Source organism: Camelus bactrianus, chromosome 21 (genome assembly GCF_048773025.1).
Source record: "Camelus bactrianus isolate YW-2024 breed Bactrian camel chromosome 21, ASM4877302v1, whole genome shotgun sequence".
NCBI classification, from domain to species: domain Eukaryota; kingdom Metazoa; phylum Chordata; class Mammalia; order Artiodactyla; family Camelidae; genus Camelus; species Camelus bactrianus.
Window position 1 is genome coordinate 20,818,175 of NC_133559.1, and position 12,486 is coordinate 20,830,660.

At 39.8% G+C, this 12,486-nt stretch overlaps 1 protein-coding gene across 3 annotated transcripts in view; it reads right to left on the reverse strand.

Annotated features, from left to right (window-relative positions):
• LOC123617322 (uncharacterized) overlaps positions 1 to 12,486 on the reverse strand; it is a 69,132-nt gene that overhangs the window by 4,007 nt on the left and 52,639 nt on the right. For 2 of the 3 annotated variants that reach the window (XR_012501389.1, XR_012501390.1), the window contains exons 2-3: positions 10,029 to 10,223; positions 1,446 to 1,588 (exon numbers count right to left, since the gene is read on the reverse strand). Coding sequence is in view for 1 of the 3 variants with exons in the window: in XM_074349814.1 (XP_074205915.1) it covers positions 2,606 to 2,724; positions 10,029 to 10,223 (314 nt within the window). In the remaining 2 variants the exon portion in view is untranslated. Of the gene's footprint in view, positions 1 to 1,445; positions 1,589 to 1,608; positions 2,725 to 10,028; positions 10,224 to 12,486 lie in introns of those variants that run through there. The other variant, XM_074349814.1, reaches the window with a different exon arrangement.

Consider the following 12,486-nt stretch of genomic DNA (forward strand, 5'->3'; position numbering starts at 1 on the left):
GCAAACAGTCGAGGTTTATATCTATTCAGCAGCAGATATTTACCAAATGTGTGTAGCACAGGCCCCTTGCCAGAATATGATTAAAATCTTGTCACCCAGTGGCTTGGTTGCTGAATCTCCTGCCCAAGTGGGATGAGCTAATGAGCGCTCTGGATGTGGAGTCGGGAGACTGAGGACTAATCTCAGCTTAGCCACTTGTTAGCATGTAACCCTGGACAACTTACTTTGCTTTTCTAGGACTGAGTCTTGTCATTTGCAGAATCAAGGCATCACAGTACTTGAACAGAACCGTTATGAGATACAAATGATACATGTTTGTGTTATATGACAAGTATTAGACGAATCCAAGATATATACCAAGAACCCCATAAATGTTGTTTTCCTTCCTTCTCTTTTGGTATGGGCTCCAATTTGTCCCTAGGGCATAAAGCTTTTTCATATTCCATTGTAGAAGTGCCCTGTCCCCAAATGCCTGTCCTGGATCCAAGGTCCTGAACCTTGCACATGTTTCCTTGTTACCAAGTCCAAGCTCATACTGCCTGCTGCATGGCAGGCCAAGAAATCAAGACACAAGTTATTGGGGCAAGGAATAGTGATTTTACTTGGAAAGTCAGCAAATTGAGAAGATGTATGAACAGATACAAACCTCGACTGTTTAAGTTTCTGGTTTCTACTCGTTGCTCTGAGTCTCCTTGTGTTTCCTTTCACAGTGCATTGGCCCATGGTTGATCTTCCCCACTGTGGTGGGCCCTTTGTGCCCCGTGCAGTTCCAAAGGAAGGCCTCTGTTCTGTTTTCCAGGCTGTGGAGCACTAACAGACATGGGCTCTCTCTGCTATAAAGCTGGGGAATGGAGAAAAAGGGAGAGGGAAGAGAAAGAAGGTCTACCCATCTATTTTACCACTTTCTCTCCTCCCCACTCAACAGTCCTCTATGCCACTCTCAGGACAGGCTGGGGAGGGAGACCTCTAGACAGATGAAAGCTTTCTCCTGTGTCTGCTTCCTCATTTGTTAGTGGAAGAATATAGACTTCTTGAACTCTGTCCCTTATCTCACCCTATATTTTCCCTTGAGGACCTACCTGCTCTGGGGATCATGGGCATTTTGCTAACCCAAGCTTCTGATCTGAAAAATAAAACTTATTGTTGAACTTCAGGGGAGTCTGATAAAGGTAGGAACCAGAACATTTTGTCTCCAACAGCCTTCCCTTCCTCCAGCAGGAAGGGACCTGTGTGATGCTGTGAGTATGGGTGTTCCTCCCAGAGGCTTTGCCTGGCAATAGGCACAGCTCCCACAAGGAATGCTTGGTAAGTCACACTATCAATGTTAATCTCTCTAGGACTAGAAAATGATCATAAGGCCTCCCTTCTGGAAGACCCAGGTCCCCTCTGCCCCTTCCCCATATATTTGCTGAATGTCTGATCATTGCACAGGTGCTGATGATTACCTGGTCTTATGGGGCTCTCCCACCTTCAGCAGCTCCTATAGTTTGAGAGCAACAAGGATCTCCATGGGCAAATCACAATACCGTTTCCCTTCCTGCTTGCCAGTTTCCCACAGTAGGAATTGGAGTTCAATTCATTCTTCTTCCTAACAAAACCACAGAACAAATGATTTGCTATGCAAAAACTCCAGCCAGTATGTTTTTCCCAAACGCTTCATTCTGCTCAACCACTCCTTCTCTTGTCAGCCACTTTCTGAATCTCGTCAGTGACGGCTCATGTTTCACCATCTGTACGCTGCCTCCACCCTCAGTCAACACATGATCTTGCCTCCTACACACCAAGACAACAGCGGCTATTAACCAAAAACTCCAACTTCCCTTTCCTTCATGGCCTAATGTCTATAATGTGACAATGAACAGTAACCAGGAAATCCACAGTTCTGCAGGAGAAGAAGCCCATGTGTTGGTTGAAGGGAAGAGCCCAGCTGAGAAATCTGGAAGTGATCCTTTAGTGGTCGTAAAGGCTCAAAACATTATCTGGGAGAAAGAGGGAAAGTTGGTCACTCCCACCAAGTGAAATGAAATGCTTCCTTCCCTTTAGCAAAGTCAGCACTCAGCAAGAGTCCAAGGAAGGAGGTGCCACAGTGCTGTAGGTACAATACCGTAGCACTGCAATGAGAGATCCCAGAGGGAATCGGGTCAAATTAGAGTTGTAGCATTTCTTAAAATTTCTTACATCCTTGCCCTTTGTATTTCCTGTTTTCCAGCCTTTCATTCATTCACTTGCCCACTATTGACTGAGGTTTATTTCCCAAGATTTTAAGAGTCAAAAATCCCTGTTTTCATGCAGCTTACATTCTTCAGGGAGTAAAAGAAAGAAATAAATCAATGCCTGCTATGACAGAAGGTGGTATTTTCTAGGCAATAAAAGGAGGATGGGGAGTCCTGTGGGGTTGTGGGAGTGATGGAATTACAAACAGGATAGTTAAGGAGGACCTGTCTGATCATATGAGTAAGTCCTGAAAGAAATGAGGGTGTTAGCCATGCAGATATCTGTGAGAAGACCCTTAGAAGCAGAGGGAAAAGCAAGTGCAAAGACCTTAAGTCAAGAATCAGCCTGATTCCTTCAAGGAACAACAAGGAGCCACATCACGGAAGTTTTCTCAGCCACTGTGATTAGTTTGGCTTTTGCTGGGAGTAAGGAGGGAAGTCACTGGATAATTCTGATAAGAGTCACGGCAGGTAAATATGTAGAAATATGCAGTATGCCAGACATTGAGAACTGTCATGAAGAAAAACAGAGACAAGGGGGAAAAATGGTGATGCACAAAAGAAAAAGAGAGAGGGCCCAAATAAAATTAGAAATAAAAGAGGTGAAATTACAACCAACATAATCCCAGAAATACAGAATATCTTAAGAGAATACTAAGCACAAGTACATAAAAAATTGGACAACCTAGGAGAAATGGATAAATTCCTAGAAACATACCATCTTCCAAGACTTAATCAGGAAGAACTAGAAAATCTAAACAGACTGATTACCAATAGTTATGAAGATGATTCAGTAATTTAAAAACTCTTACCAGATAAAAGTCCAGGAACAGTCAGCTTCACAGGGAAATTCTACCAGTATTTAAAGAGGTAGTACCTATCCTCAGACTATTCCAAAGTTAAAAAGATAGAAATGTTTCCATACTCATTCTACGAGGCCAGCCTTACCTTGATACCAAACCAGACAAACACAGTACAAAATAAAAAATTACACACCAATATCCCTGGTAAACACAGATGCAAAAACCCTCAACAAAATATTAGCAAATAAAATTGAACAATACATTTAAATAGTCACACATCAGGATCAAGAGAGATTTATTCCAGTGATGAACAGATGGCTCATATTTGCGAATCAATCAACATGATACATCATATAACAATAGTAAGAATCAGAAGTTCATCTCAGTAGATACAGAAAAAGGTTTTGACAGAATTCAACATCCCTTTAACAAAATGGGTATCGAGGGAACATACCTTAGCATAAGCCATTTATGACAAACCCACAGTTAACATCATACTCAGTAGTGAAAAGCTGAAAGCATTTTCTCCAAGATCAGGTTTTTTAGTATTATATTGCTTAAACTTCATGTGTTTGTGATTTTCCCTTTTATTTTCTCCTGTAATTGATTTCTAGTTTCATACTGTTGTAATCAGAAAAAACTCTTGATGTACTTTCTATCCTCCTAAGTTTGTTGAGACATTTTTGTTACCCAGCATACCATCTATTTTGGAAAACATTCTATGTGCACTTGAAAAGAATATGTATTCTGCTGGTTTGGGTTGGACTGTCCTGTAGATATCTATTAACTCCAAGTGGTCTAATGTGTCATTTAAGACCACTGTTTCCAACTTGGGGTGCCTTAACTGAGACAGCCCCCAAATGAAGAATAAAGATTTTATACATGTGTAGATTTTATTAACTTTTACAGCAGTGTAAAAAAAAAAAAGACCACTGTTTCCTTATTGTTTTTCTATCTGGACGATCTGTCCACTGATGTACACTGGGTCTTAAAGCTCTCTAATATTTTTGTATTATTGTCAATTTCTTCATATCTGTTAATATTTGCCTGATATATTTAGGTATACCTATATTAGGTGCATAAATGTTAACAAATGTTATATCTTCTTCTTGTACTGATCCCTTTATCATTATATAATTACCTTCTTTGTCTTTTGTTATAGACTTTGTGAAAAATTCAAAGCATTTTCTCTAAGATTACAAACAAGACAAGAATGCCCACTCTCACAATTTTTATTCAGCATGGTATTGGAAGCCCTAGTCACAGCAATCAGATAGGAAAAGGAATAAATGGCCTCCAAATTAGATGGCATAAAGTAAAACTGTCACTATTTGCAGATGACCTGATACTATACATACAAAACCCTAAAGACTCCACTAAAAAACTATTAGAATTAATGAATGAATTTATAAAGTTTCAGTATACAAAATTAATATGCAGAAATTTGATGCATTTCTGTAGATCAATAATGAACTATCAGAAAGAGAAAAGAGTTGCATCAAAAGGAATACAATACATAGGAATAAATTTAACCAGGAAGGTAAAAGACCTGTACTCTGAAAATTGTAAGACACTGATGAAAGAAACCAAAGACAACACAAATAAATAGAAAGATACGCCATGCTCATCGATCAGAAGAATTAATACTGTTAACATGTTCATACTACCCAAAGCAATCTACACATTGAATGCAATCCCTATCAAAATAGCCATGGCATTTTCTCACAGAAGTAGAACAACTAATCATAAAATTTGTATGGAACCCACAAAAGACCTCAAATAACCAAAGCTATCTTGAGAAAGAAGCAGTATACTTTGTAGTATAGTTTGAAGTTCCCTCACTTCAAATTATACTACAAAGCATAGTAATCAAAACAGTATGTACTGGCACAAAAACAGACAGATGAATCAATGGAACAGAATAGAGAGTCCAGAAATAACCTGCACACATACAGTCAACTAATCTGTGACAAAGAGGCAAAGATATACAATGGGGAAAATAGTCTCTTCAGGAAGTGGTGCTGAGAAAACTGAACAGACATATATAATAAAATGAAACTAGAACATTTCTCAATACTATATAAAAAATAAATTCAAAACATATTAAAGATTTAAACATAATATCTGAAAGTATAAAACTCCTAGAAGATAACATAAGTAATACACTCTTTGGCATGATTCTTAGCAATGTATTTTGGGGGTCTGTCTCCTCAGACAATGGTAACAAAATAAAAATTAAACAAATGGGACTACATCAAACTAAAAAGCAGCTGCACAGTGAAGAGAACCATCAATAATGAAATGGAGAGGAGCAAAACAGGGGTAGGGATTTAAAAGGTACAAATTACTAGGTATAAAATAAATAAAATACAAGGATGTAATAATGCACAGCACAGGGAATATAGCCAATATTTTATAACTTTAAGTGGAGTATAATCTATAAAAATATTGAATCACTATGTTGTACACCTGAAACTAATATAATTTTGTAAATCAACTCTACTTCAATTAAAAAAAGAAAGAAAACATTTCCAAACTTGAACAAATGTAAATAAATGCAGTACTGTTCTTATACAACCAAACCAAGTTTTACTAGGGTCAGTTGGAAGAAAGAAACCTAAAAAGAGGAAGAAGGAAAAAAAGCAATTTGTAGTCCTATTTCCACCCTCCAAGCAACCGTCTGCATTACAGTGCTATTTTTAGGACTAGAAATAATAGTTTTAAATTACAGTACTGCGGCTTCGCACTCATCAACTGGTAAGTATTATTTGTGTCATCAGTAGCTCAAGTCCCAAGGACCTATTTGTTCGTTCATTGTTGCTCATTGAACACATATTTCTTAAGAGATGATATTTAAATATTTTGATAGAAAAAATCTTTCTCAAGAGACTTAGGCAAAAAAAATTAGGAGGCAAAAAAATCAAACTTTCCTCAAATTGGACAAGCAATATAAGAAAGTCCATCCATAACTGCTAAAGCAGGCAATTTAGATGGAAAATAGCTTGAGCAAAGATGGAAGAAAAAGCCTTATATTTAGCATAATATTTAAAAATTATAACCACACCATCCAGAATGCTTAACTATAAACAAACATCTCAAAAAAACCCTTATGAATCACCACTAAAACTACTCAAAGAAAGAGATTTCACTCCAAATGCAATAGTTGAAATGGAATCACAAGGCCATAAATTTTGGAGTTTCTGTCCAGTAGTCAGACCACCAAAGTGGAGAGGAAATCAAAGTTTGGTGGGTAGAGTGAGGAAGAAAAGGTTATGAGACCGATGGGAACACTGGAGGAACTGAGGCCCCAGTGGAGTCCCAGGGCTAAAGGTTGGGTGGGGAAGGAAGGGACAGACGGCCAAAGATGAGGGCACCGGCCCCCTAACATGCCTAGAGAAGGATACGCCTTAGCAGGAGGATACCCAGAGGCAAGCCCTAATGCCGGAAGTGAGCTCCTCCACTAAATTCTGCTGAAAGCTCACTCAGCACCCCATGACTATTCCCAGGAATCTATTCCAGATGTCCTCTCTCCCTAACTCAGTGCCAGAATAAGCTGGGAGTCATTCCCGACATTCTCTCACCCTCACTCAACATCCTGTGCCATGTACCATATCCCTAGTTCAGGGCGTCCTCATCTGTTCTCCGGATCATCTTCCCTCCTTTCCATGTCTCCTTGCTTCTGACTTGCCCTTTCCTGGCTCTTTGCCACCTCCAGCCCATGATGGTCTAAAACTGTAAATCTGATCCATTTACCCCACAATCAGGTTCAAAGCCTTTTAGCAGAGCACACAGTCCCAGTCTTTGGCTATGAAGGCTCACACCTGACACCCTGAGATTCTTCTGCATGGTGGTAAAAAGTTGATAGTGTAATAGATGAAATGGCCAGAGTGGTGTTTCTGAGAACTTATCCAAAAAAGATAGTTTAAAAGTAGGGATACAGTTTTCCTATAGAATGAAGTGTTTAAGTAAATTATGTACAATTAATATCTGTATATCCTTTCTTTAGTAACTTATTCAAATATGTAGTTCTTCCCAAATGCTACTCCTGAAACAAAATCTAGAACTTACCATTAGCTGAGATGTGAGAAACATCTGTACTTTCAAACAGTTTGTGTAACAAGTATCCCACACTGAGTAATTTGTCTTAATAATTCTTCCTTTGTATGATACAGCTGTGTTTTTCACGTATTTCCCAATATTTTTTCCTGACAAAGAATGAAATTTAATTTCATGCCATTTTTCCTTTGAATTATCTCAAACATTTGTATTTTAGCAGGAAGCATATTCATTTCCTTCTTGGTTTGTAGCTTTTTGTCTTTTGATATTACAAGCGAGCAACTTCAAAATCACTTCTCAAATCATATCAGTCAGTTTGGTGAAATGTTGTAAAATACAGACTTAACACTGGTATGACTTTAAACGTCACTGAAATGATTGTTTCATGTTTCTGTTTTCAAAGCTCTTGTGAATCCAACTGGCCTCATGCTGTTGTTAGTTTATATTTCAAGGTACATTATATATTTGGGCAAACTCATTATTAATAATAAACCCATTTTTCAAAAATGTGGATAAAGTCATATTGTATGGTCAACTGTTTGCCAGAACTGATTAGATCATCTATTTTTGCCTTGTGATGCAGCCAATGTAAAGCTTGTACTGCTAGAGCTCTCTCATTTTCTTATTGTTCACTTGCACTTGTTTTGTTAATATTGTCTTGAAAATCTATGGCTTCTTTACAAGGATATTTTTAATCATTTGCCTCAAATTCCAGGCCTCATTTCCTGTGCTCAGGAATTTTATATTGGGGGAGAGGGTAAAATTTGTGTCTTTTGTCCTACGTCAAAGATGCATTCCTAGGTTTATTCTTCCCATGCCTCAGCCAAAGGTACATCACATCTGCCATCTTACATGGTTGGAAAGATTAATACCTGTACTTCCTACAGGCTGATTTGCCCTAAGACCCTGGAGAGGCACTCTATCCACTGTTAATAGGCTTTTTAAATAGCCCGCCCAAACCAGAGCAGAGATTCTGAGATTCCACACTATTCCTGCCACAGTCCAGCTGGTGTACATATCCAGCCACAACCAAAGGTAGAATTTTGAGACTTAAAAGCCTCCTTCATTTCAACAGCTGACCTAATCATCTAATACCCTGGTTATTCTTCATGTCAATGTGTATCCTGCCTTCATTAGTCAGAAAGAATGTGTTAAAACAACTAGAAAAGTGGTACAATCTCAACTTTCCACAGAGAGCCTTTTCTGACTCGAGGTCATCACCAAGTTCTACTAAAGAAGCTCCTGACATACCCAACACACAGCGTAGGCACTTGGCAGAGCAGGGTAAGTCCTGGCCAGAAATCCACAAAAGACAGACAAGTGGCCAGTGATTTTCAGACTTCAGTGTGCCTCAAAATCAACTGGACAGTTTGTTGTAACACAGATGGCTGGGCCCCACACCCAGAGTTCAGTTTCAGTCAGTCTGAGGTGAGGTCTGAGAATTTGCATTTCTAACAAGTTTTCAGGTGATGCTAATGCTACTGGTCCATGGACCACACTTTGAGAACCACCGTGGACAGAGACAAGGGATAAGCCAGCATCTGTCCTGCCCATGTGTTTGTTTTTTTTTTTCTTTTACCCTGGAAATGCCATCTCTTACCTAGCAGCCTGACACTACTGCTAGCCTTGTAGAGATCATCAAAGCCCAGAGGTCATGAATGCATTGCTGGGCTCCAGGACCTTCGTATGATATTTAACAACATAAAGAAGTTTGAAAATGTAAAGGTCTGTGAACTCCCTAGTTTGTAGGACAGTTTATCTCCCTGTGCTTTATATGAGCATAGGAAATGAAGGACAATCAGTTCCACATTGACACTTTCTGACAGATTTACACACACAGCAATTCAGATTAGAAATGGTTATCATCAGCAAGTCAATGTGCTGAGTGTTCTTTCAACAGTTTGGAGTTTTTGTTTCTTTGCTCAATACCTGATTCTGAAGGAGAAAACAAAAGTGAATTAAGATGTGGTCCTGGCACAAAGAGACCAGAAAATTTACTGGAAGAAATAAGATTGTATAAGAATAGTCTTACTGTGAGGAGTAGGGGGAAGACCAGGAACAGAGAGCACGGGACTTGGAAGCGAGAGACCCCACGTCTATTGAAGCTTCACTGCTGACTTACTGTATGACGGCGGGGCAAGTCCCTGTGACTGTGAGTGACGACCAACTCTCAGATCTGTGCTTTGTAGCTATGCAGACCACAGATATGATACATCCTAGGACTGTAATTCTCTGGGAACACTTCTGTCCCTGAGAGGTAAGCCTCAGGGATGAGAGCTAATTGTAGAACAGATAAAGCAAAAATATCGGGACCCTGTGTACTTAGGAGAGCCTCTCTCTACTATAGGAATTGCCTACAGAGAGTGACTCGGTGCAGAGAGGAAAGTAGCCTCTACGTCAACTGGTGCTAAAAAAAGAACTATTTTTTGAGAATTTTTCATGTGTCAGGCACTATTTTTAGTTAACTGATTAATTCATTTAATCTACATAACAACCCTATGAGGAGCTACCATTACCATTCTGCCTAGAATACTTCCCCAAGACACCCACACAGTTCACTCCTCACCATTTTCAAGTCTTTGCTCAAATATCACCTTTTTAGTGAGGCCTACCCTGATTGCTCTCTTTTAAATTGTAACATCTTCCTCCTCCAAAAACAAAAAACAAAAAACAAAAAACCCTATCTACTTCACTGTCCTCTGTATTTTTTCCAGTACATTTTTAACATTCTAACATACTATATACAATTTACTTATGTTTATTGTTTACCGTCTTCCCCCATGAAATGTAGTTGGCAGGTTTACTAAGCAAGGGAACTTACCTACAAGGCTGGTCTCGGGTGACTGTAAGATGTGTAGATCTCCAAACCTGTCCACCAGAACCTTAAAAGTTTATACAGAGGCTTTAACGGGGTTCAGTCATGCATACAGTCCACATGGTCTTAACAACACTTTACCTTTTACGGCTGCATCCTTGAAATGGCTCCAGCTATGGGAATGGTGGGTGGAACTCACATTCCAAGGACAGGGAGGAGGGTGAGGAGCCCTCAACTGCCCAGGTCTAGCTTTAGGGTCAGCTGGCAGTGATGTCCACTCAGTGACCTCCTCCAAAACAGGGATCTTTGTTTTGTTCACTGATGTATCCCAAGTACCTAGAACAGATGAAGGCAAACTTTTCTGCGAAGTTTCAGGTAGCAAGTATCTTGGCTGGTGGGCCATACAGTCTCTTTTGCAACTGTTCAACGCTGCCTTCATAATTCAAAAGCAGCAACGGATAATACATAAGCAAATGAGCATGACTGGGTCCAATAAAACGTTACTTATGGATGTTGAAACTTGAATGTAATACAGTCTTCACCTAGCACAGAATATTATTTTTCCTTCTACTTTTTTTTCAACCACTTAAAAATGTAAAAAATATTCTTAGTTCACAGGCCATACACAAACAGACAGTAGGCTGGATTTGGCCATAGGCCAGTGTGTAAATCACTGACTTAGAATAGAATAAGGGTTTATGCCAAATGGAAGCGTTTATGCCAAAGTACTTGACAGTATTTGAAAGTGTTATGTTATTTAAGTATATTAGGCATTGTGTTTGCAAAGTACCTTGTCATAGTGCAGAGGAAAATTTAACTTTATCTACTGTCTGAATTATATATTTAAATTAGTGAGATTGGGAAAAGGAAGCTATCGATAAAAATAGTACATAGTAAATAATTCTGGCCCCAAACATCTCATCCATCTCACGTTGTACCTTATCAATAAAACCAAGTCCTCAGCCGGAGCCTTGGATTTGATTTTATTATTGTTTAAAAAACAACTGACAGAACAGGAACTAAACCAGTTACAATGGCATGTGCATTTTTGACAGTGACTCATACTGAGAAAAGATGGAGGTAACTAACCTCAGAGGTACAGCAAAGGCTGCATGGAGCAAGGATGCATATTACTGAACCTAGAGGATTATCGTAACACATTTTTGACCTGTGGGCCCCAGTGAACCAGAGAGCTCTGCTAAGGAGGTAGGGCCGGTTCAGTTCCCACACTGGCTGGTTAGTTCAAGGCTCTCCTAAGACTAAAGCAGACATTCCTCCATCCCATAGTGACACACATAAAGGAAGCAGGGCCTTGGCATATTGTAGGTACTCAGTAAATATTTGAATGAATGGATGAATATGTGGATAGCTTTGAACTATCAGGGAAAAAAACCCCACTCATTCTAGTAAACAGGCCATCAACAAATATCATTTACTCTATCCTATTCTTGTTTCCCATGGGAAAAAACAAGAACTGTAGGTCCTAATGTTTGGCCACTTACTCATTCACTAACTTCCCAGCCATTTACTAAGTATATATTATGTTCCAAAAACTCAAGGAACTGGGCCTACAAAGCTAATTAGGACACAGCAGGGCTGCACCATAACCTGCACGGGCTCTAGGCACTTTTGCCTTCATGGTCACCCCCTCCATTAGAAAAATAAATAAATAAAAGTTTTATTTTGCATTAATATGAAAACAAATATACTCAAGCTGAATTCGTTATTATATTCATCATTGTTATTATAGTCATTATTTCTTCTGAATTTAAAAGAAATTAAAACTACAACACTGTGGTAGCCCCCCAAAAGTATCATGGACCCTGGGTACTGGGTCTACCATGCCTGTGGGAGATGTCAGCCCTCTGACTGCCTCTGCTGTCCTGCCTCCTCTCCTGAATAATTCAGTCTGAAAGTTATTTGAAGGGGCTGAGCAAGGTAGTGGGGATGGTGGGTGGAATTTCAGGGTGTGGGAATCCTGAAGGGTAATTATGGAGAGCTTCCAAGTGGGGGCGCTGTGGTGATGGGGTGAGGAAGGCGCCTGTGTGGAGGGACAGTAGCAGCAGTGAGAGGCATTAGGATCTGAGCAAGGCAAGGAGGAGGTCTAGCTGTGGGATGGGGACACAGTAACAATGGCAAGGCAGGATGGCAAAGCAGGGAGAAGGGTGACCTCACCGCTCAGTGCAAGCCGTCAAAGCCTGAGTAGAGTAAGGCAGACGTCTACACAAGGGAGCAAAGGTGGTGGCAGTGGCCCACCATGAAACCACTGTCAGATGAGGACGGCCTCTGGAGGAGGGTGCAGAAAAACAGCCTGGAGTGGGGCATTGGGGCCCAAGCAGGATGAGGAGTCTATTAGCACGGTCCAGTGTGGGATGTCAGAGCCTGAGCAGTGTGGGTCAAGGGATAGCACTGCCAAACTGGGGACAATGTGATAACAGATTAGGAAATAAAGATGACAACAGATTAGCACCCAATAAATAGGAATCCATGAGGCTATATCGATATAGATGAATGCATTTGTTAATTAATTGATTATTAAGAAGAAGAAAAAGTTTTTCCTTACAGCAGAATGCCAACTAATATATGTACAATGAGTTAA